Consider the following 26,164-nt stretch of genomic DNA (forward strand, 5'->3'; position numbering starts at 1 on the left):
GATAGGGAAAGAACTCAAGGCATACCTAACTCGAATGGAAAGGAATATTAGAGAAGACATGAGACAGCAAGTCGAAGCAATAAAAGTATATTTTGAAAATGAATTAAACAAACAAATTCAAATGGCAAAGAATGAGCTCTACCAGGAGATAAAGATCTAAAAAAAATCAAACAATAATCCTAGAATTGCAGGAAATTATAAACCAAATGAAAAACTCAAATGAGAATATTACAAACAGACTTGATGAAGTAGAAGTCAGAACATCAGATAATGAAGACAAGGTTTATCAACATGAAAAGAATATAGTCAACACAGAAAAGATGCTTAAATCCCACGAGCAATCTATTCAAGAGATATGGGATGTCATAAAAAAACCAAATTTGAGAGTCATCGGGATAGAAGAAGGCACAGAGATTCAAACCAAAGGAATGGACAGCATATTAAATGAAATAATTATAGAAAACTTCCCAGAGATGAAAGATGGAATGGATTGCCAAATCCTGGAAGCCTACAGGACCCCAAACACTCAAAACCATAATAGACCAACTCCAAGACACATAATTATGAAGATAGCCAACGTACAGAACAAGGAGAGAATATTAAAAGCTACAAGAGAAAAAAAAAAAAGCAGATTACATTCAGCGGTAAACCAATTAGGTTAACGACTGATTTTTCATCACACACGTTGAAAGCGAGAAGATCCTGGAACAATGTATTTCAAACGCTGAAAAATAATGGATTCCAACCAAGAATACTGTATCCAGCAAAATTGAGCTTCAGATTTGACAACGAAATTAAAATCTTTCACGATAAACAAAAGCTAAAAGAATTTGCAGCAAGAAAACCAGCACTGCAAAGCATTTTGAGAAAAATACTACAAGAAGAGGAATTGAAAAATAGTGCCCAAAACTAACAGCAAGAGATATCTCAGTAAAGGGGGAGGAAAATAACCAAAAAGTAAAACTAGCCAAACTAAAATAAATAAATAAAGAAGCATGACTGGAAGTACAAATCATATCTCAATTGTAACCTTAAATGTTAATGGCCTAAACTCACCGATCAAGAGAAATAGGCTAGTAACCTGGATCAAAAAAACAAATCCAACAATATGCTGCCTTCAGGAGACTCATATGATAGAAAAAGACATACACAGGCTGAAGGTAAAAGGTTGGGAAAATCATACCACTCACATGGCCCTCGGAAGCAAGCAGGAGTGGCCATACTCATATCGAATAAAATCAACTTCAAACCTAAGTTAATCAAGAAGGATAAAGAAGGACACTATATACTGTTAAAAGGAACCATCCACCAACAAGACATAACAATTATCAATTTGTATGCACCAAACAATGGAGCTGCAACGTTCATAAAACAAACTCTCCTCAAGTTCAAGAGTCAAATAGACCACAACACAATAATTATGGGTAACTTCAACACACCACTCTCGCCATTAGACAGATCCTCTAGACAAAAACTGAATAAAGAAACTATAGAACTCAACAGCACAATGAATAACCTAGACTTAACCGACATATATAGAATATATCAACCATCATCAAGTGGATACACATTCTTCTCAGCAGCACATGGATCCTACTCAAAGATAGACCATATATTATGCCATAAGGCAACTCTTAGTAAATATAAAGGCGTGGAGATAATACCATGCACCATATCTGATCATAATGCAATGAAATTGGAAATCAATGATAAAAGAAGGAAGGAAAAATCCTACATCACATGGAAAATGAACAATATGTTATTTAATGATCAATGGGTTACAGGAGACATAAAGGAGGAGATGAAAAAATTCTTAAAGTCAAATGATAATACAGACACAAAATTCCGAAATCTATGGGACACAATGAAAGCAGTTTTAAGAGGGAAATTCATTTCTTGGAGTTCTTTCCTCAAAAAAAGAAAACACCAACAAATAAATGAACTCACACTACACCTCAAAAACCTAGAAAAGGAAGAGCAAAACAACAGCAAATGTAGTAGAAGACAAGAAATAATTAAAATTAGAGCAGAAATCAATGAAATTGAAACAAAAGAAACCATTGAAAAAATTGATAAAACTAAAAGTTGGTTCTTTGAAAAAATAAATAAGATAGACAAGCCCTTAGCCATGCTTACGAAAAGAAGAAGAGAGAGAACTCAAATTACTAACATACGGGATGAAAAAGGCAATATCACAACAGACACTACAGAAATATAGAAGATAATTAGAAAGTATTTTGAAACCCTATATTCCAATAAAATAGAAGACATTAAAGATATCGATAAATTTCTTAAGGCATATGATTTGCCCATATTGAGACAGGAAGACGCACACAATTTAAACAGACCAATAATAAAGGAAGAAATAGAAGAAGCCATCAAAACACTTCCAACCAAGAAAAGCCCTGGACCGGATGGGTATACAGCGGAGTTCTACAAAACCTTCAAAGAAGAATTAATACCAATACTTTTCAAGCTATTTCAAGAAATAGAAAAAGAAGGGGCTCTTCCAAATTCATTCTATGAGGCCAACATCACTCTGATCCCGAAACCAGACAAAGACACTTCAAAGAAAGAAAACTACAGACCAATATCTCTAATGAACTTGGATGCAAAAATTCTCAATAAAATTCTGGCGAATCGAATACAAAAACATATCAGAAAACTTGTGCACCATGATGAAGTAGGATTCATCCATGGGATGCAAGGCTGGTTCAATATACGGAAATCAATAAATGCTATTCACCACATCAATAGCCTTAAAGACAAGAACCATATGATCATCTCGATAGATGCAGAAAAAGCATTTGACAAAGTACAGCATCCCTTTATGTTCAAAACACTAGAAAAACTAGGGATAACAGGAACTTACCTCAACTTTGTAAAAGCTATATATGCTAAACCTCAGGCCAGCATCATCCTAAATGGAGAAAAACTGAAGGCATTCCCTCTAAAATCTGGAACAAGACAGGGATGCCCTCTATCACCACTTCTATTCAATTTAGTTCTCGAAGTACTAGCCAGAGCAATTAGACAGACAAAAGAAATTAAAGGAATAAAAATAGGAAAAGAAGAAATTAAATTATCGCTATTTGCGATGACATGATAATATACTTAACAGACCCAAAAGGGTCTACAAAGAAGCTGCTAGAGTTAATAAATGAATTCAGCAAATTGGCAGGTTATAAAATCAACACGCATAAATCAAAGGCATTTGTGTATATCAGCAAGAAAACCTCTGAAACGGTAATAAGGAAAACCACTCCATTCACAATATCCTCAAAGAAAATAAGATACTTGGGAATCAACCTAACAAAAGAGGTGAAAGATTTATACAATGAAAACTACAGAACCCTAAAGAGAGAGATAGAAGAAGATCTCAGAAGATGGAGAAATGTACCCTGTTCATGGATAGGCAGAACTAACATCATCAAAATGGCGATATTACCCAAAGTTCTCTACAGGTTTAATGCAATGCCAATCAAAATCCCAATGGCATTTCTTGTAGAAATAGATAAAGCAATCATGAAATTCATATGGAGGTAATGCCAACAGAGCCTTCATAGGTAGTGGCCACAGGTTTGAAACGGGGCTTGGGATAGACAGTAAGGACCCACCCCTTGCATTGGTCACCCGGCAAAGGAAAACGAACTGTCGCCATTTGCAAGAGATACCACCATGGCAGAGAACTGATGTCATTAGACTGCGGTGGAGGAGATAACTTCATTGAAACCTGCAGCTACAGGTGTGTAATTCCCAAGCCTTCCCTCTCCACATATCGGGGAAAACTTAAGGGCCCCTCCCAGCTCTCCCGTGAGCGCGGTAGCCAGACGGAGGGAATTAGAGGTGGCGCGGGACCCGCGGCGCGGAACTACTGCTCGCACCAGTGCTGACACCTGAGGTCTCTTGCACCAGCTACCGGGGGCGTGGCTACCGGAGGGCAAGTAAAATTCGCTGAGGATTCTCAGCCCCAAGCTCTACAAACTTAGGGTCTGAGGGAATGGCAAACTGGAAGAGTGTGCCCACTCATTCATGAAAACAGGGCTCCCGGGAGCAGCACACGTGGCATGTACCCAGTATTGTGGTGAGCGGCAACCGTGAGAGGGGCCTGGCTAGAGGAAAAGTGGGGAAGTGACTAGACACAAGAGGAGGCCCTAGGCACTCAGGATTGGAGACTCGCACAGTCTGGGAGGAGGAGCTGCTGCACAGGGATTGGTTCCCGCGTATTGACCGAAGAAACTTGGCCTGGTGGGCACAGCGCCACCTACTGGAAGAGAAGTTAATGAAACTCTAAGACTGCATTTATTAGTTTTTTTTTCTTTTTTCTTTTCTCTCTTTTTTTTTGATTTGGGTTTTTCTTTCATTTTCATTTTTCTTTCTTGTTTTTTAAATTTTTTTTACAATTTTTTAAAGTTTTTTTTCTTGCAATTTTAATTTTAATTTTTTTTATTATTTTTTTTTAATTTTTTTTTCTTTTTTTATTTCCTATTTTTTTCTTCTTTTGTCTTTTCATTTCTTTTCAATTATCTTATCCCCCCTTCCTTGAATTCTACCTGCTTACTCTCATTCTCTTTAGTGACTTCTTCCCTTCCCTTCTAATACCTTTCCTCCCAAGCATCAAATAAATTTATAGGAGTAAACAGTAACTCAGCAGTCTAACAGAACAAGAAGTAACATGAGCAGCTTCAAAAAGCAAGGAAGAAAAGGAGTACAAACAATGCAGGACAGCCTAAATATTCAGGAGGACCTAGAGTCATCAGAAAAATGGTCATATAAAGAACTCAAGGAACACCTTAGACAGATGGAATGGAACCTTAAAGAGGATACGAGACAGCAAATTCAAGCAGCGAAAGAACACATTGAGAATGAATTACATAAACAGATAAAAGAAGAAGTTAAGCATCTTTATCAGGAGATAAGAGATTATAAAAAATAATCAAACAATAATTCTAGAAATGAAGGAAACGATAAACCAAATTAAAAACTCAATTGAGAGTATCACTAACAGAGTGGAGCAAGTAGAAGCCAGAACGTCAGATAATGAAGACAAAATATATCATCTTGAAAAGAGTCTAGCCACCTCAGAAAGGCTGGTAAAAAATCACGAGAAAAACATCCAAGAGTTATGGGATACCATAAAAAAACCAAACTTACGAGTCATCGGGATAGAAGAAGGTACAGAGATTCAAACCAAGGGAATGAGTAACCTGCTGAATGAAATAATTACAGAAAACTTTCCAGAAATAAAAAAGGAAACAGATATACAAATTGAAGATGCATACAGGACACCGAGCACACAAAATCACAGTAGACCAATGCCAAGACACATTGTTATGAAGCTATCCAACATACAGAACAAAGAGAAAATATTAAAAGCTACATGAGAAGAGACAGATTACATTCAGGGGTAAACCAATAAGGTTAACAACGGATTTTTTATCACAGACACTGAAAGCAAGAAGGTCATGGAACAATGTATTTCAAACACTGAAAGACAATGGATGCCAACCAAGAATTCTGTATCCAGCAAAATTAAGCTTCAGGTATGACAACGAAATAAAAATCTTTCATGATAAACAAAAGTTAAAAGAATTTGAGCCAGAAAACCAGCATTGCAAAGCATTTTGAGCAAAACACTACACGAGGATGAAATGATAAACAATAACCAAAACCATCAGAAGGAAGTGCCTCGGTAAAGACAGAGGGCGAGGGGAAAGATAATCATGGAGAAACAAACTAAATTTTTTAAAAATAGGATAAATAATCAAACATGGATGGAAGTACAAACCATATATCAATAGTAACTCTGAATGTTAATGGCTTAAACTCTCCAATAAAGCGACATAGGCTGGTATCATGGATTAAAAAAACAAATCCAACAATATGCTGCCTCCAGGAGACACATCTGATTGGAAAAGACATACACAGGCTGAAGGTGAAAGGATGGGAAAAAATATACCACGCACACGGTCTTCGTAAGCAAGCAGGGGTGGCCATCCTCATATCGAATAAAATCGACTTCAAGACTAAGTTAATCAAAAGGGATAAAGAAGGACATTATATAATGTTAAAAGGAACCATTCACCAAGAAGACGTAACAATTATCAATATTTATGCACCAAATAATGGTGCTGTGACATTCATAAAACAAATTCTCTTCAAGTTCAAGAATCCAAATAGATCACAACACAATAATTATGGGTGACTTCAACACACCTCTCTCACCATTGGACAGATCCTCCAAACAAAAGTTGAATAAAGAAACTATAGAACTCAATACCACAATCAATAACCTAGACTTAACTGACAAATATAGAATATATCAACCATCATCAAATGGATATACTTTTTTCTCAGCAGCACATGGATCCTTCTCAAAAATAGACCATATATTATGCCATAGGGCAACCCTCAGTAAATATAAAGGGGTGGAGATAATACCATGCATTTTATCTGATCATAATGGAATGAAACTGGAAATCAATGATAAAAGAAGGAAGGAAAAATCCTTCATCACATGGAAAATGAACAATATGTTACTGAATGATCGATGGGTTACAGAAGACATAAAGGAGGAAATCAAAAAATTCTTAGAGATAAATGAAAATACAGACACAACATATCGGCATCTATGGGACACAATGCAAGCAGTTTTAAGAGGAAAATTCATCGCCTGGTGGTCATTCCTCAAAAAAAGAAAAAACCAACAAATAAATGAACTCACACTTCATCTCAAAGCCCTAGAAAAGGAAGAGCAAAACAACAGCAAATGTAGCAGAAGGCAAGAAATAATTAAAATCAGAGCGGAAATCAACGAAATTGAAACAAAAGAAACTATTGAAAAAATTAACAAAACTAAAAGTTGGTTCTTCGAAAAAATAAATAAGATCGACAGACCTTTAGCCATGCTAACGGAGAGAAGAAGAGAGAGAACTCAAATTACTAACATACGGGAAGAAAAAGGCAATATCACAACAGATGCTACAGAAATACAGAAGACAATTAGAAATTATTTTGAAAACCTATATTCCAATAAAATAGAAGATAGTGAAGACATCGATAAATTTCTTAAGTCATATGATTTGCCCAGATTGAGTCAGGAGGATACCCACAACTTAAACAGACCAATATCAATGGATGAAATTGAAGAAGCCATCAAAAGACTACCAAGCAAGAAAAGCCCAGGACCAGATGTGTATACAGCAGAGTTTTACAAAACGTTTAAAGAAGAATTAATACCAATAATTTTCAAGTTATTTCAGCAAATAGAAAAAGAGGGAGCTCTTCCAAATTCATTCTATGAGGCCAACATCACCCTGATTACGAAACCAGACAAAGACACCTCAAAGAAAGAAAACTACAGACCAATATCTCTAATGAACCTAGATGCAAAAATCCTCAATAAAATTCTGGCGAATCGAATACAAAAACACATAAAAAAAATTGTGCACCATGATCAGGTAGGATTCATCCCTGGGATGCAAGGATGGTTCAATACACGGAAATCAATAAATGCTATTCACCACATCGATAGTCTTAAAGAACCATATGATCATCTCGATAGACGCAGAGAAAGCATTCGACAAAGTACAGCATCCCTTTATGTTCAAAACTCTAGAAAAATTAGGGATAACAGGAACTTACCTTGACATTGTAAAAGCTATCTATGCTAAGCCTCAGGCTAGCATCATTCTAAATGGAGAAAAACTGAAGGCATTCCCTCTAAAATCTGGAACAAGACAGGGATGCCCTCTATCACCACTTCTATTCAATATAGTTCTCGAAACACTGGCCAGAGCAATTAGACAGACGAAAGAAATTAAAGGCATAAAAATAGGAAAAGAAGAACTTAAATTATCACTATTTGCAGATGACATGATAATATACCTAGAAGACCCAAAAGGATCTACAAAGAAACTACTAGAACTAATAAATGAATTCAGCAAAGTGGCAGGATATAAAATCAACACGCATAAATCAAAGGCATTCCTGTATATCAGGGACAAAACTTCTGAAACGGAAATGAGGAAAACCACTCCATTCACAATATCCCCCCCAAAAATAAAATACTTGGGAATCAACCTAACAAAAGAGGTGAAAGATTTATACAATGAAAACTACAGAACCCTAAAGAGAGAAGTAGAAGATCTTAGAAGATGGAAAAATATACCCTGTTCATGGATAGGCAGAACGAACATCATCAAAATGGCGATATTACCAAAAGTTCTCTACAGGTTTAATGCAATGCCAATCAAAATCCCAACGGCATTTCTTGTAGAAATAGATAAAGCAATCATGAAATTCATATGGAAAAATAAAAGACCCAGAATAGCAAAAGCAATTCTAAGCAAGAAGTGTGAATCAGGCGGTATAGTGATACCAGATTTCAAACTATATTACAGAGCAATAGTGACAAAACAGCATGGTACTGGTACCAAAACAGGCAGGTGGACCAATGGTATAGAATAGAGGACACAGAGACTAATCCACAAAGTTACAACTATCTTATATTTGATAAAGGGGCTAAAAGCATGCAATGGAGGAAGGATAGCATCTTCAACAAATGGTGTTGTGAAAACTGGAAATCCACATGCAACAAAATGAAACTGAATCCCTTTCTCTCGCCATGCACAAAAGTTAACTCAAAATGGATCAAGGAGCTTGATATCAAATTAGAGATTCTGCGTCTGATAGAAGAAAAAGTTGGCTCTGATCTACATATTGTGGGGTCGGGCTGCAAATTCCTTAATAGGACACCCATAGCACAAGAGTTAATAACAAGAATCAACAAATGGGACTTACTTGAACTAAAAAGTTTTTTCTCAGCAAGAGAAACAATAAGAGAGGTAAATAGGGATCGTACATCCTGGGAACAAATTTTTACTCCTCACACTTCAGATAGAGCCCTAATATCCAGAGTATACAAAGAACTCAAAAAATTAGACAATATGATAACAAAAAACCCAATCAACAAATGGGCCAAGGACCTGAACAGACACTTCTCAGAGGTGTCCATACAATATCCATACAATCAATCAACAAGTACATGAAAAAATGCTCACCATCTCTAGCTGTCAGAGAAATGCAAATCAAAACCACCCTAAGATACCATCTCACTCCAGTAAGATTGGCAGCCACTATGAAGTCAAACAACAACAAGTGCTGGCGAGGATGTGGAGAAAAGGGTACACTTGTACACTGCTGGTGGAACTGCAAATTGGTGGGGCTAATTTGGAAAGCAGGTTGGAGATTCCTGGGAAAGCTGGGAATGGAACCACCATTTGACCCTGCTATTGCCCTTCTCAGACTATTCCCTGAAGACCTTAAAATAGCATGCTACAGGGATGCTGCCACATCGATGTTCATAGCAGCACAATTCACAATAGCTAGACTGTGGAACCAACCCCGATGCCCTTCAATAGATGAATGGATAAAAAAAATGTGGCATCTATACACAATGGAGTACTATGCAGCAATAAAAAAATGACAAAGTCATAGAATTTGCAGGGAAATGGATGGCACTAGAGCAGATTATGCTTAGTGAAGCTAGTCAATCCCTAAAAAACAAATACCAAATGTCTTCTTTGATATAATGAGAGCAACTATGAACAGAGCAGGGAGGAAGAGCAGGAAGAAAAGATTAACATTAAACAGAGACATGAGATGGGAGGGAAAGGGAGAGAAAAGGGAAATTGCATGGAAATGAAGGGAAACCCTCATTGCTATACAAAATTACATATAAGAGGTTGTGAGGGGAATGGGAAAATAAACAAGGAGAGAAATGAATTACAGTAGATGGGATAGAGAGAGAAGATGGGAGGGGAGGGGAGGGGGGATAGTAGAGGATAGGAAAGGTAGCAGAATACAAGAATTACTAATTGGGCATTATGTAAAACTGTGGATGTGTAACTGACGTGATTCTGCAATCTGCATTTGGGGTAAAATTGGGAGTTCATAACCCACTTCAATCTAATGTATGAAATATGATATGTCAATAGCTTTGTAATGTTGTGAACAACCAATAAAAAAAATAAAATTAAAAAAAAATAAGGCTGACAGAAAATCTAAGCCTACTAGGTAGCAACTCTTGGAATCTATGTCCTTTCCATTACAGTACACTAAAGATACTTAAAAATGATATATCCATTGCATGTTACAAAGTTACAACTGAATAGATTAATAAAACACAAATTAAATTGAGTCTCACTCGGCCAGAGTCCAAAGCAGTAGGCATATTTCTCAGTTCATACACAGCGACCTGTCCATCACTGTCTCCCACTAGAAGACAATCTGTTTGTTTGGCAAAGAGAATAGTTGTGAACTTGATTCCAGGGTTAGCCACATTCACAATCAGAGGGTCCAAACTGTAATGAAACATTTTATTTAAAAATTCAGTTGTCATATTAAAATGGTATTTGTTAACATACAAACTAAGAAAAGTTCCATATTTCTTTTTTTTTAACTTCATGTTAAAAAAAAACCCTCAAAAGCCTCAACAGGTGTTCTTGTGCACACCTATAATCTCAGTTACCAGGGAGGCTGAGACAGGAGGATCTCAAGTTCAGGGCCACACCTTAGCAACTTAGTAAGGCCCTAAAAAATTTAGCAAGAACCTATTTAAAAATAAAAAGGGCTGGGAATGTGGTTCAGTAGCTAAGCAACCCTGTGTTCAATCCTGGTACTAAAATAAACAAACAATAACAAGAAAAAGCCTCTGTTTTTCCAAACTCAAAATAACTATTTCACACTCAGAATGTTCATTGGATTCAACACTGCAACAGGATTCCTGACAAAAATTCCAGCCTGCCAGACTGTCCAGCAGACTACAAACTTGCTAGAACCCATGAATGTTTGAGTCAATTCCTTAAGGTACATCTAATATAGATATGGAGATGAAGATAAGTGATTGAGACAAAGGCAATCATTCTGCTGGTTCTGCTTCTCTAGAGTGCCTTGACTAACACAACTTATTAAATAACATTTATATTTAACAGAGGAATGCATTAATCCAAATGAATCTCTGGAACATAAGAGGACATTCTGAACAGGACCTTTTTCTTGTGTTGGTCATTAAAAACAATCCATTCATGCCCTCAAAAAAAGAATAGAAGTAGCTTCTAAATAAGTGTTGTCCTGGGAACCATAGTTTTACCAGAAAAATTAAAATCTGAGCTTAGAGCATTTAAATTGCTACTTTTTAATGTTAGTTATCTCCTACTCAAAAGTAATTAATTTTGTTATGTAGTCCTTGATTTTTGGTTGATACTGATTTATATAACAAATTATGACAAAAATTTTAAGTTATTGAATTATTAACTTCTAGAAAATTGTTACTATTAAGAATAGACTCACTGAATAAGATTATTTATTTTAAGCAAAATATACTTTCGTGCTCCTTCTGCTAATTTCCATAAAAACTTATGATACTTTCTAATGGAAATAGCAACATTAAACTTTTCATTCCAGCATGTAAAAATTTTCATATTAAGAAGAATAGATGGATCTAGATGACCTTCTATTATCCTTGGTGTAACATCTTAAACAAAAAAAAAATTAAGTACATATCCTTTATGAAGAGTTTTGAAATAAGGTAAGAGAATAAATAAATATTGCAAAAATAATTATTTTGTCTCCTTTCTTTATATTATTGCAGAAAATCCTTAGTTAGAAATGTAAGCATGCTATGTATGATATGGCAAAATAAATCTATTGTCATGTATATCTAAAAAGAACAAATTTTTTAAAATAGGAAAATAAATTAAGCATGCCTCCCTGGGTTCTTCTACAAACTAAGCAATAAATAGAATTTAAGGTAGTTATGATAATCTATATCAGCCTGTAAAAGTTTGAGAAAATGAGTAAACTATTTTCATTCAGATGCTTTAAAAATACATGTTATAAGTAATCAATGTTAATATCATATCTTGACATATATGTCTTTATTCATAAAGGACTCCTGTGAAGTAAATTATTATTATTTGTTTTAAAGTAACTATAATACTCTTTAACTGATGTCATAACTATCAGGTACCAATTAGTTTAAACAGCTTTAAGAAAACATTAACTTACGTGCTAATATGAAGGTCCCAAATCTCTACTCTGCTTTCATTAGCAGCTGCAAATATATAGGATGATTTTGGAGACCAGGCAACATCATAAACAACGTGAGTAGTTGGATAAAAACTCAAAAATGGTTTGAGATTCTCCTGATGCCATATCATAACACCCCAATCTGCAGAACAGCTTAAGAATACATCATGACAAAATGGGTTCCATGTTACTTTATACACTGGGCCCTAGGAACAGAAAATTAAATACATTGGCAAATAATACTTAATATCTTACATTTAAAACTTGACTGGCAAATTAAAAATACTAAGATTTCTAGCATATTCAACATCATCCATTATTGCATAGGTATTATGTAAGCTGAGAAGAATAATATCATAAATTTAATCCTCCCTTAATTAGTCCATATAGAGATGTAAAAATACAATGGTATCATTAAATATTAATATATTATACTTTCTTTAAAAAAATAACAAGTAGTATTAAGAAAATCGAGAAATGAAGGAGAAAAGGAAAGAAATGTGAATTGAAAAATGATAAATATATAGATTAGGTATGGGCAAGAGACAGTTTTGGGGATCAATATAGTATCATAAGTCTTTTAGAAACGAACAGTGTCACTTCCATAACTTGCAAGAAAAAAAATCAATGATAACAAGAAGTCAAATAAAATATATCACACATTATTGGTGCTTTTTAAGAAAGCACTTAATTCAAGCTACTATTTTTACTACAAATTGTAAATTTATCGCATGTTAAATATACTATATGTAATACTATTTTTGCAAAAATATTATAAAATAAATTTCCCATACCTATTATAATTAAACTAACCTTATGTCCTCTGTAGGTTTCTAGGTATTGTTCATTATATGAACAAGAACACTTGTGAATATGACCTTCTTCAGTGCCAGCCAAATAGATATTTGTGTCCTACAACACAAGAAATCAAAATGTATTGGCCTGTGATATATTAGTGAGTGTGCTACAGATAGAAGGTGGGACAATTCAGGGTCTATTGAAATCAATTAAAAAACCAAAATAATATTCAATATAGTTGTCTATTGCCTTTTTCTTTCTGTTATATATTTATAATAATGAAATTACTGGAAATATTACAGCACAAAAGAAAAAATATATATATCCTGTACTAGAATAGAGGATATTACTTAAATATCCTGTTTAAAAATTACATGGAGATAGGGAAGAGAGGTGGGAGGGAAAGGGAGGGGGAAGGGGATTAGCAAGGATGGTGGAATGTGATGATCATCATTATACAAAGTACATGTATGAAGACTTGAATTGGGTGTCAACATACCTTATATACAAACAGAGATATGAAAAAATTGTGATATTTATGTGTACTAAAAATTGTAATGCAAAAAAAGTACATGTATAATGGCATAAAAAATTACATGGAAAAACTTTGACTTAAATAAGGAAAAGACTTCTTAATGTTTAGATTTGCCTAATGATAGAGCTAACAATCTAGGGAAATGATAACTGCTTTTTTCACTGGAGATAGTCAAAAGAAAAGAGATGACAACCATAAATATTTATGTATACAATGTTGAAGAAATTGTAATTACTGGGAATGAGAGGTTGAAGCAGATGGCATCTCAGACTTCTTGAACATTAAACATGTATGCTCAATAGGGATTTAAAACATCTGTGCATAGTGGGTCATGAAAAGTCTTTAAAAAGGCTGAAAGTCAATACTCAATGTACTGGCTATACAGAGTTATGGTCATAGACCAACAACATTGTCATCACGTGGGAGCACTTCTGACCTGCAAATTCTCAGGCTCTACCCCAGACCTACTAACCAGAATCTGCATCTTAAAAAGATTCCCAAGTGATTTGTATGTACATTAAAATTTGATACACATGCAGTAGCATATGTAAGTATTTAAAACTGCAAGGTCAGTATCAAAAGGTCAGTTGCCTAGTACATAAACTCTGAAATCTCATGCAAGAGGTTTATTGAGGAGTGGTCTCAGAAACAACCTCCAAGAGGGAAACAGGACTGGTCAAAGATTTAGGTTGTTATTATGGTTGTTATTAGGTTGTTATTATTTAGGTTGTTATTATGCCAACAAATAAATAGGCAAATTCCTTAAAACACATACATTCCTAAAAGTCACTCAGGAAGAAACAGATAACCATAACAATTAAAATTTTGAATTTATAATTTAAAATTTCCCTATAAAGAAAATTCCAGGCCCACATGACTGATTAATGCAATAAAATATAATAAAGAAATTATGCTATTTTATGCTAAACCTTTTTTAAAAAAGAATTCTGTGGGGCCAGTATTACCGTGATATCAAAATCAAACACATAAAAATAAAACTTCATATCCATTTTTTTTACAAAGATACAAAAATTTCACAACAAATTTTAGCATATTGAATCAAACAGTATATTTAAAGGGTTATAAGTCATGATCAACTGGGTTTTATTCCAGGAATAAACATTCAAAAACAATAATTAATGTAATTCATCATATTAACAAGCTTAAGAAGAAAAAATTTATATATTAACATCTGAATAGAAACAGAAAAAGCATTTATCAAAATCCAATATCCATTCCTCATAAAAATTCTCCACAAACTAGTAATGTAATGGAAATTCTACAACATGATTAACTGCATCTACAAAAACCCTTCAGTAGGTTTTATACTTTAACAGTAAAGGACTCAATGCTTTTCCCCTAAGATCAGGAATAAGACAAGATTGTGTCTGTTTTCCTCACCTCTATTCATTATTGTATCAGGAGGTTCTAACCAGTGTAATCACGCAAGAAAACAGAAATAAAAGGCAACAAGATTAGAAAGGAAGAAAAAAAACTGTCTTTATTTTCAGACCACATGATCATCTGGAATTCCTTAGCAAATGGCATTTCTAACACACCAGACTAGGGTCTCTCATCCCAGCACTATTTACATTCTGGGTCAGATAATTTTTTGTTTGGGTAGTTGCTGGTAAACAGGAGGAGGCTGGTTATTGGTACATTGTAGGATATTTAGCAGCACCCCTGTTCTCTGCCCACTAGATGCCAGTAATTCTTCTTTATCTTCACCCCACTCAGCAAGTTTTAACCACCAAAAATTTGTCCAGACAATGACAAAAGTCCCCTGGAGGAAAAATCCCCCTTCTCCTTGCTCATGTTGAGAACTACTGTTTTCTAGAGTCAAAATGAAGGTGTATTACAGGATTTGTGAATGAAGTCAGTAAGAAGATGGCTACAGTATAAAAGTGAAAAATAAAAAAGGCCTGAACTACATTCACAATAGTAGCCTTGATCTGGAAAAGAAGGGACAGTAAGATTTAAATATTGTTTGAACAATAGGGTAGAATAGAGAAAGAGCTCAATTTTTGTTTGCATAGTGAAGTAGAGGTGTTACTAAAAAGATGATCATATTACATGTAACAGAGAACATGGGATTTGTTTTCTGAGAAATCAAAAGTGTCTGAATTTTCTGATCCCTAAGTACTTACAGATAAGAAGAATTGGAAAAAAAAGTAGAACTTTATTAACTATGCTCTGATTTGACTCTGGTCTTGACAGACATGAATTCAAGAGATCTTCCTAATTCCCCAGTCCTGAAAGTGGTTACTCCCACTGAAATGCAGAGCACTATATAGATTTGGGTTACATAAGCATAACAGAGTAGCAGAATGGCCAATAGGGGCAAGATAGGACATTGTTAATCACACACTTGTAAAGAGAATCCTTCCATAGTTTCTCAGAAATGCACACCTCTCCTCTATCTGGAAAAGGAGGTAAGGGGCATAGTATATATAGCCAACTAGAATATGCCATTCCACTTAGGGTTGACAGCTATATCCATGTTTATTTTTTCATGTACAAAGCACAATATTTATTAGAATGTCAACATTTTGTCTTATTTTATATCTTAATATATTTCAATTATTGGAAATTGTTATATGCAATAGTCAACAATGGGTTGAAACAATTCACCTTGGGATGAAAAGCAAAACACATTCCAGGAGCCTGTCGAGATATCAAAGCTTCACCTTTCTTCTCTTTTTCCCCTCCTTTCTTGTTGATGCCACCAGTAGTTCGTCTCAATCGCATCAAGTCTTTATTTAAGGAAAAAATATAATTTGTCATTAATCACATGAAAAATAGTTCAAGCATCATGTGTATCTTCTCCACAATATTATTTCTGTCATCTTTTGCATGTGATTAGGGTAAAATTAGCAAAAATTAGAACAATGAGCAAACACAGTTTTATTATTACTAGTTCATTAGGATATTTTAATTCCATACATTTCAAAACAAAGATAATGCAATGTTTATATCTTAATATATTTCAAAATATATTAATATATACATATATTTATATATGAATCACATATATGTTTATATTATATATGACATATACTATTTATATACTATATTATGCTAAAAATATATGTGCATTTATTTTTTTATATATATATATATATATTACCATGACAGTCCAATCCTTTTCGTATAACCCATTTGGAGATTCTTCCATCTGCTGATATAGAAACTAGGATTTCTCTTTTGTCATCACCTGTTGTTCCTCGATCTTGTTCTATCCACTGTAGTTGCCATACAGGACCCAAATGTTTTCGAGGTGATTCACTAAAACAGGAAAATGTCAAATATAGGCTCATCATCATCATTTTTTAAAAAATTATAACTAATTTATGAATGTAATGCAAAAATAGCATGTAATATCAGCAAATGAGCTATAGACATTCATCAACATCCAATGAGATTTATTCTGAGAGCTTCAAGGTAGGATAAGGTAGTAGGATAAAGTAGTCTTGTAAAGATTTTTTATCTATGTGTATTAATGGTACAGGATAACAGATTTATTGTAGCCTAATCTTACATGCATATAACACAATTTGGTCAATTTCACTCCCCAAATACTCTCCTGACCCTCTTTTCCTCTTTCCCCTTGTTGTGCATCATTCATCCTAAAGGTTGCCCTTCTACTATCATGATGTTCTTTCTCTCTTTTTCCTCCTCCTTCCTTCCCATAGGAGAGAAAACATGATACTTTTCTGAGCTTGACTTATTTTGTCAACTTTATGGTCTCAAATTCTGTCCATTTTTTCATAAATGGCATAATTTTGTTCTTTGTGTGAGAAAAATACTTCATTCTATATAGATACCACATTGTATCATTCATCCATTGACAGGCACCTTAGCTGATTCCATGGCTTAGCTTTTGAGAATTGTGCTGTGATAAACTCAGATATGCAGGTGTCTCTATAGTGTGCCAACTTTAATTTCTTCAAGTGTATACCCAGGACTGGTACAGCTAGATCTCCTGGTAGTTCTATTTTTCAGTTTCTTGAGGAAACTATTTTCCATAGTAACTGTACATCCCATGGACAGTGTGTGAGGGATCCTTTTTCCTCACATCCTCACCAGCATCTAATACTATTTGAATTATTGATGATTGATTGCCGTTTTCGCTAGGGCCAGATGAAATTGTATTATTTACTTCTAGTTTCATTATTTAGTTTTGTTTGGAAGATCTATCCAGTAGTGAGAGAGGTGGGTTAAAGTCACCCAGTATTATTATATTGTGGTGTATCTGACTCTTGAAATTGAGAAGAGTTTGTTCGATGTACATAGATGCTCCATTGTTTGGGGCTTAAATATTTATGATTGTTATGTCCTGCTTATATATACTCCTCTTAAGAGGTATGAAATGTCCTTATTTGTCTCTTCTGATTAACTTTGGTTTATCTGAGATGAGAATCGAAAACCCTGATTGTTCAGGCAGTCCATATGAGTGGTAAGTTTTTTTCCCATCCTTTCACCTCAGCCTGTGCATCCACTCAGCCCATGAGGTGAGTCTCTTGAAGGCAGCATATTTTTTGGTCTTGCTTTTTAATCTAATCTGCCAACCTATGTCTTTTGATGATGAGTTTAGGCTGTTCACATTCAAGATTATTACTGAGATATGATTTGTATCCCCTGTCATTTTGATTTATTTCTGGTTTTTGGATTTATCTTAGTTTCTCATTTGGTTGAATGTCCCTTTAGTGTAGATCCTCCCTTTGCTGGTTTTCACTTTTTTTTTTCCAATTCATTCTCATGGAATATTTTGTCAATAATACTCTGTAGTGTAGGCTTTCTAGTTGTGAATTCTTTTAATTTTTGTTGATCATGGAAGGTTTTAATTTCATCTTCAAATCTGAAACAATTTTGCTAGATATAAAATTCTTGGTTGGTATCCATTTTCTTTCAAAGCTTGAAAAATATTATTCCAGGACCTCCTAGCTTTGAGGGTCTGGGTTGAGAAATCAGATGAGATCCAAATTGGTTTTCCCCATAAGTAATTTGATTTTTTTTCTCTCACAGCCTTTAATATTTTATCTTTATTCTCTGTTACTCATTCTCATTATAATGTGTCTTGGTATGCATCTGCTGTAATTTTGTACACTTGGGGTCTTGTAAACCTCTTGTATTTGATTTTCCATTCCATTCTTTGGGAAATTTTCAGCTATTATATCATTGAGAAGAGTGTGCATTGTTTGGTTTGTATCTCTGCTCCTTCATCTATTCCGATGATTCTTAAATTTGGTCTTTTCATTTATCCCATAATTCTTGGATGTTCTGTTCATGGTATCTTATCATCTTCTCTGCCTGGTGAACTCTACTTTCAAGATTATATATTTTGTCTTCATCGTCTGAGGTTCTGTCTTCTAAGTAGTCCAGTCTGTTGGTGAGGCTTTCTATTGAATTTATAATTTGGCTTACTGATTCCTTCATTTAGAGGATTTCTGCTTGGTTGTTTTTTTTTTTTTTTCACAATCTCTAACCCTTTATTGAAGTGGCCTTTCACTTCCTGTATTTTTTCTTTGATTTCACTCATTATACTATCCTTTTCTTCACATATCAGTTTAACTATGTACAATCTGAACTCCTTTTTGGACATTTCTTCTACTATGTTATCAGTGGCTTCTGTTGTTGAAACATCTTGATTTGTTTGGGGCACTTTATTCCCTTGAGTTTTCATGTTGTTAGTGTATTTTCCCAACTAGAAATATGGATCTAAGGCAGTATAAACTCAATAGTGTCCGTAAAGGTTTCTAGCACTTCGCTTTTAATAGTGAGAACAATATTAACAGCACCCAGTCTACATGATATACAGCCTTAATCTTAATAGCTCCCACTAAGGTGTCTACTGCTTTCTTGTATCTACAGTACAAACAGAAAATTTGTTAAAATGGTTTACAATTTCAAATGCTGGATGAGAGAACAGAGGTAGTGTAGTATTCGATATTCGTGAGGGAGGAAGAAAAAATCTAGAAGTAAAAATTCACAGGAAGAGTGCAAGAGGAGCTGACAGAGATTGGAGAAAATTTAGAAAGAAAATCCAAGAAAATAGACAAGAGAGAGGAAGAATATGAACACAGAGAAAAAATTAAAGACATTAGAATACAACAAAAATGCAAAACACCATTCTTATATCATTGTCCTCCACACACTGATGCATAAAAAACATCCTGTTCCAAATATGGTAGAGAGATTAGCAAATCAAAAAATAAAATAAAATAAATCTTGCTGGAAAGTCAAACTGTCTCTGTCAGTGTTCAACAGTTTCTCAGCCCTGTCTCTGACATCTTTCAGGATTACCAAACCCAGATCAGCTCTTGTAAACCCAGTCTCTATCCCACCCATCTGGGCTTCAGATACCTCAGGCTCATCCATGCTGCAGTCCCAAGATCTCAATGCTGCTCCTACTGCAGAGAGACCACTAGGGATACACTCATGCAAAGGAGCAACTCCAAGATGGAGCAGCAAGACAAGGGCAACCAGTACTCTGAGCAGGAAGATCCCAGGCTCCTCAAACCCACAGGCATCCCCACTCTAGACCTGCAGGTCCTGGTTGGAGTTCCCAGTCAGAGGCTCTTGTGGTGGTAAATCTGTTGGCACCTGGGCCTCATGCCCTGGCTGGTGTCCCCAAATGGGTGCAGCCACATGCAACCAAACCTGGAGTCTCCTCCAAAACAGTCCTCTAGGCCATGGTAGCAGTGATAGTGGCAGTGGTTGTTGGAAGCAGCTAGCAAGTCAAAAGCAGTTGTGGCTACAGCTGCAACTGCCGCTGTGGGGACAGCATCACCAGGCAATATCTGGGGGTCAGCAGCAGTGTTGGCTTCAGTTGCATCTGGGGCAAAAGTGTCTTCTGTGGAAGCAGTATCCAGAAAGAAAACCTCCAGGCAACTTCAGGCTGGCAGTAGCAGAATCAGAGGCAGCAGCAATGGCTATAGTGGTACAGGTGGAAGTTGATTGACAGAAGATTTCCAGTTCAGCGGCAGAGACCCCGGAGGTAGCGATGGAAGTAGTGTCTGAGGTAACTGAGCCAACCAAGAGAAGAGACCTTCTGGAATGGCAGCAGTGTCTGTGGGGCAGCAGCATCTGCAGCAGTGGCCCATTATCATCATCTTTTAAAGGCCTTCAAGTGTAAGTGATAAGAGCAGCTCCCTAGAGTATTGTGACCTACTTATATAATGATGTTTTTATTGTATTTCAAAAAACAGGAAAGACAATCAATTTGCCCTAATATGCACTAATGTTTTTCAGGAAGGAAAATTTTACTGGCCTATAATTATATTAGCTATCCCTTAACAGGAATACAAAAGCAAAGATTGTATTTTATTACTCCATACATTAGGTCCTTCTCAGTTTAGTTGTGTAAATTCTGACTTTTACTTTATTTTAGACACATTGACTATAAGTGTCTTATTTTTTATAAACTATTTTTCATAGCTTAAATGAATTAGTCATTTAAATAATTTTCAAGTAAATAATTCTTGCAATATTTTGCTTTCTTGCTATGTTTCAAGATTGCACACTGTGGTTCTCTTTATGGTTGATACCTGATTGTTTCTGCAAAATTAAAATCACGTTTCAGATTACTGACTTCTATCAGAGTAATGGGGTGCTCTATTCCTAGTACTTATTCCCTTGATTTTGTTACATAAACCTCCCAATACAACAGTTTGGAACTTTTTAAAAATCAAAAGTGCCTTTTGAACATTTGTAAAAATTATGGATCCTATTCCTAGACACAAGCATAAAGTTCCATTCTTACAAAATTATGAAAATAATTTCAAAGTTAAGGTTCAAAACCTTTGCTTTAATGACAATTTCCCATTCTAACTAAGTTATTCAAACATTATTACAAGTATACCATTTTTAGGTTGTATTTGTCTAGTAAAAAACTTAACCAATTTGAAAAATTTTCATCTTTAACTTTCTCATTTTTTCAACATAACTCACTCATTCATCATTCATTTACTTTCTGCTGTTCCATGCCTGATATTCTGTGACATACTGAGACTACAAAGGTAAGACTCAATCCTTACTATTGAGGAGTTTATACATAATCTTGGGAAGTCTATCTGTCTATCTATCTATCTATCTATCTATCAATCTATTTACAAATAATGTGTATACAGTGTGACAAGGGCCATAATGAAGATATGTATAGTACACACAGAAGGAAAGAATGAGAAGCCTTCCTGGAGAAGATGGCCTGAAGCAATTGTTTAAGAATAACAATAAATTGTTAGGCTGAAATAAATTTGTTGGTGAGGTGGGAGAGAAAAAGATGAAGGAGATAATTGAAATAGGAAACAGAAATACAGATGGAGAGCATGAAGAAGTATTACATGTTTCAGAAATAACAGTAGAAATTTCAATAACACAAATATTCACTTAAAACTAAATAACATTAGAGTAAGTCTTCCTGAAAAAGTATGTATTGTATATTTACCTAATTCTTATATTCTCACCTACTATCCAGAATTGGAACATCTGTGTTGCTCTGTACATTATAAACTGCAATTGTGCCATTGTGATAGCCAACTGCTAGCAGGTTAGGTGTTCCAATTGAAAAATCCACAGCAGTAACTCCATATGGACTCTGATAAATGCGTTCTGGCCACTGAATAAAGAAATAATTATATTTTAAACTTGTTTTCATAGATGATAGATAGTAAGGCAAGATATGATGGTGGCAGAGACTAATCTGGTAGCAGTAGGGAGGTGAAAAAAATCAGTCCACATTCAGTTACTCCTGTCTTCCTGACTCTATTATAGATAAAAATAAAATAGTTTTATTTTTATCAAAGTATGAATCAATCGTACTTGATATCTTTAATAAATACGTCACTGGATTCTATAATACTATAGTATTTTGGTATTCTTTCAGCAGGATTACTATGAGCATCACATATCTACCTTCTTATGGAAACATATAATGGGTAACAAATCATCTAGCATATATTTCTGTATTCCAGTATTTATTTTAGACCTGTGTTACCTATTATATCTAACATAGAAAAATACACCAAAACATTCTAATTTGCTCTGCTGCACAAGTCCATCCAGTGTAATCTAAATTCTGTCCTCTTTCTAACCACACATGTGGAAAAGAAGACAAGTTACTGATAAATTCTCTGTGGACCCTTCCATATTTAGAACAATTTGCTTTTTTCTTTTATGCTATATAAACTTAGTGTCCTGACAGATTGGGGTTATTTAGAAAAAAATAACCACTTTTTATATACTCTTTAAACACTTCTCTAAATTTTTCACTCTGCATTTCAGTTGCTTTTTATTTATTTTGTACTGGGGATTGAATACGGGGTACTCTACTACAGAGCTACTGAGCTACTCACATTTTCATTTTCTTATTTTGAGACAGAGTATTGCTAAATTGCTAGAACTGGCCTTAAATATGCAATCTCCTGTCTCATCCTCCTGAATAAATGGGATTACAAATGTGTGCCACCTCTCCCAGTTTAGATTTCAGTTTGGAATTAAAACTAAAGTAACAGACTGACTAGGCCTTTTTTAGAAAAACAGATTACCATGATTCTTACTTATTCTCTTTTAAAATTAATGACAATAAGAAAGTCAACTTATTTTATATCTATTGAGGATAGCAGAGGTCATGTGATAAAGACCAATTCATAATGTTAAGAAACAATTAAGTCTAAAAAGAAATGTTTAATTTTTTAAGAATTTTCATTTGTATATTCATTCTTCTTTATAATTAGCTGTGATTATATAATTAATACTGGTTCAATTATGCATCATCAGATCTAACAGCATATATAAGATGCTCAATAAATATTTATTAAATGAATTCATGAATGAATTCCCTTTACCCTATATAATCAAAAACATATTTTAATTATTATGGAGATAAACCAATGAAAATGAAGAAAAAAATCCTAACAAAATTTTCTGAAGTTTATTTATTATATAAATTATAAACTTTATGAGAATTTTGTCAACATTTAAATAATTAAACATGATTATTATTTCTGTTTGGGTTACCATGGGATTCTTTATTGACCAGCAGCAAGCCAATCCTCTTTTTTGCTCTCGAAATCCAAAGTGCCCATAGCCCACAGCCAAAAGGTCCTAAAAAACAAATAAAAAATAGATTTAAAATAAGACAGGGTAGGAATGTAGCTTAGTGATAGAGCACTTGCCTAGCATATGTGAGGCTCTGCGCTCAATACCTAGCCCAGCAAAAAATAAAAAATAAAATTAAAATTAAAAATTTCAAAAATATTTGGAAATATATAAAAATATCTATTAATGAACTATCTTAAACAATGCTGGCAAAACTTTTTGATTGCAGAAAAAATACCAGTAGAATATCTGTTTTCACCCTGTCCCTCCATTTTCCTAAGTAAATAAAATCAATCAGTATAATCCTCATTTTTGGGATAAAGAATAAATATCTACAAAGAACTAATTGGTGAGTTCAGTGGTGCAATCAGTACTTAAAAGAACTCATTGCTAACAAGTTCTCTTACATATTGACATAATCTTCCCACGACTGTTAAAGACATTTGTGTTAAAGGCAGATGCTATGGAATGAACGTTTCCCCCACAAAATTCATATATTGAAGCCTTAACTTCCAATAAAATTGACTTTGAAGATTGGGCTTTTTTGAAGGCATCGGAACTCTGTCTTTTCCACGTAAGGATACACTGAGAAGGAGGATGGAAGAAATTCACTGGGAATAAAATCAGCCAACACTCTGATCTTAGACTTCCAGACTCCAGAACTGACAGAAAACACATTACTGTTGTTTAAGATGCATAGTTTATGGCATTTTGTTATGGCAGTCCAAGCTGACTAATATGGCAGGTCAGTTCAAAAATGCATATGTAAACAAATATGGACAAAAGTCCAATGACTGACCAAACCCAGATAATCAGAATAACTTGATTTTTAAAATATTATATTTTCTGGTAACCACCCAACTTTAAAAACCAATGTCATCTCTCCACAATTCCCTCTGTCTTAAGACTGTCTTCAGAATTACCCTTTCATCAGACATTAATAAACCCCTTGTCATCTCTTTGAGATTCTACATAGGCACTACTCTAAGAAGCATTCTCAGTACCAAAGAGACTCTCTTTCGTACTCCCACAGCATTATTTAATTTTTTTAACCAAAGCATATGGAAAAGTATTCTATGGGCACACTCTATGTGTAACTCAATTACTGCTGCACCTTAACAGACTGCCAGAAGAGTGACTGTCTAATAAATATCTGAAGAATAAATTAATAAATATTATATGCCATATAATGTACCATATCTAATATACTTTTTAGTTTTATTCAAAATAATTTAATCCCAATAGCAATGAATTAATTTTGAAAATGCAAGATTATTCATTTACTGAAAATGTTTCATACATCTTTATTGAAGACTGCTATTAAAGTAGTAAATCCCATTTATTTATAAGATGTTCCAAAATGTGGTTTTATGAAGACAAATCTGTAGCAAGCCTACTTTATTTTATTAAAAATAATAAACATAATAAAATGATGTATCATTTAGGTTTCAATACAAATAATTATACATAAATGACAACTATTACATTTGCACACCTAACCTGATAAAATGTGTTAATGAAGTAATAAGACTAATTCTTCTTTTATTTTCAATTTGTTCATTTTAGTTACACATGACAGTAGAATGCATTTTCACATATCATATATACATGGAATATAACTTCCCATTCCTGTGGTTGTACATGATGTGGAGTTACACTGGTCACGTATTCATATATGAACACAGGAAAGTTATGTCTGATTCATTCTGTTGTTTTTAATCTGCCCTTCCTTCCCACCATTCACCCCTGTCCAATCCAGTAACCCCCTTTCTTCCCTTCCTCACTGCCTATGATGAGTCAGCATCTGTATATCAGAGAGAATATTTGGCCTTAGCATGATAGTATCCAGTTACATCCATTTATTGGCAAATTTCATAATTTCATTGTTTTTTTATGGTTGAGTAATATTTCATTATGTATTTTCTTTATCCATTCATCTATTAAAGGGCACCTAGGTTGATTCCATAATTTAGCTATTGTGAATTGAGATGCAATGAACACTGTGGCCACATCACTACAGTATGCTGATTTAAAATCCTTTGAATTTATGTCAAGGAGTGGGATAATTGTGTCAAATGGTGGTTCCATTCCAAGTTTTCTGAACAATCTCCATACTGCTTTCTAGAGTGGTTTCACCAATTTGCATTCCCACCAGCAATATATAGGTGACCTTTTTTCACCACATCTTCACCAGCATTTATTATTACTTGTATTCTTGATAATTGCCATTCTGATTGGAATGAAATGAAATCTCAGTGTCATTTTAATTTGCATTTTTCTAATTGCTAGTGATGTTGAAAATCTTTTTCATATATTTGTGGACTGATTATATTTGTTCTACTGTGAAGTGCCTGTTCAGTTCTTTAGCCCATTTACTGATTGGGTTATTTGTTTTTTTGGTGTTAAGATTTTTGAGTTCTTCATATATCCTGGAGATTAATACTCTACCTGAGGTGCAGGTGGCAAAGATTTTCTCGCACTGTGTAGGCTCTCTCTTCATGTCCTGATTGTTTCCTTTACTTGAAGAAACTTTTTAGTCTGACACATCTCACTGATTCTTGATTTTATTTCTTACACTTCAAGAGTCTTATTGAGGAAGTTGGTTCCTAAGCAGATATGATAAAGAGTTGGGCCTACTTTTTC

General features: G+C 34.4%; 1 protein-coding gene across 1 annotated transcript in view; it reads right to left on the reverse strand.

Moving 5' to 3' along the window:
• Window positions 1-26,164, reverse strand: part of Dnai4 (dynein axonemal intermediate chain 4) — a 111,892-nt gene that overhangs the window by 14,524 nt on the left and 71,204 nt on the right. Inside the window, 7 exon segments of the mRNA XM_026409354.2 lie at window positions 10,208-10,364; window positions 12,070-12,296; window positions 12,904-13,002; window positions 16,055-16,176; window positions 16,551-16,708; window positions 21,889-22,040; window positions 23,441-23,527. Coding sequence (XP_026265139.2) covers window positions 10,208-10,364; window positions 12,070-12,296; window positions 12,904-13,002; window positions 16,055-16,176; window positions 16,551-16,708; window positions 21,889-22,040; window positions 23,441-23,527 — 1,002 coding nt within the window.

The sequence above is a fragment of the Urocitellus parryii genome, chromosome 11 (genome assembly GCF_045843805.1).
Source record: "Urocitellus parryii isolate mUroPar1 chromosome 11, mUroPar1.hap1, whole genome shotgun sequence".
NCBI classification, from domain to species: domain Eukaryota; kingdom Metazoa; phylum Chordata; class Mammalia; order Rodentia; family Sciuridae; genus Urocitellus; species Urocitellus parryii.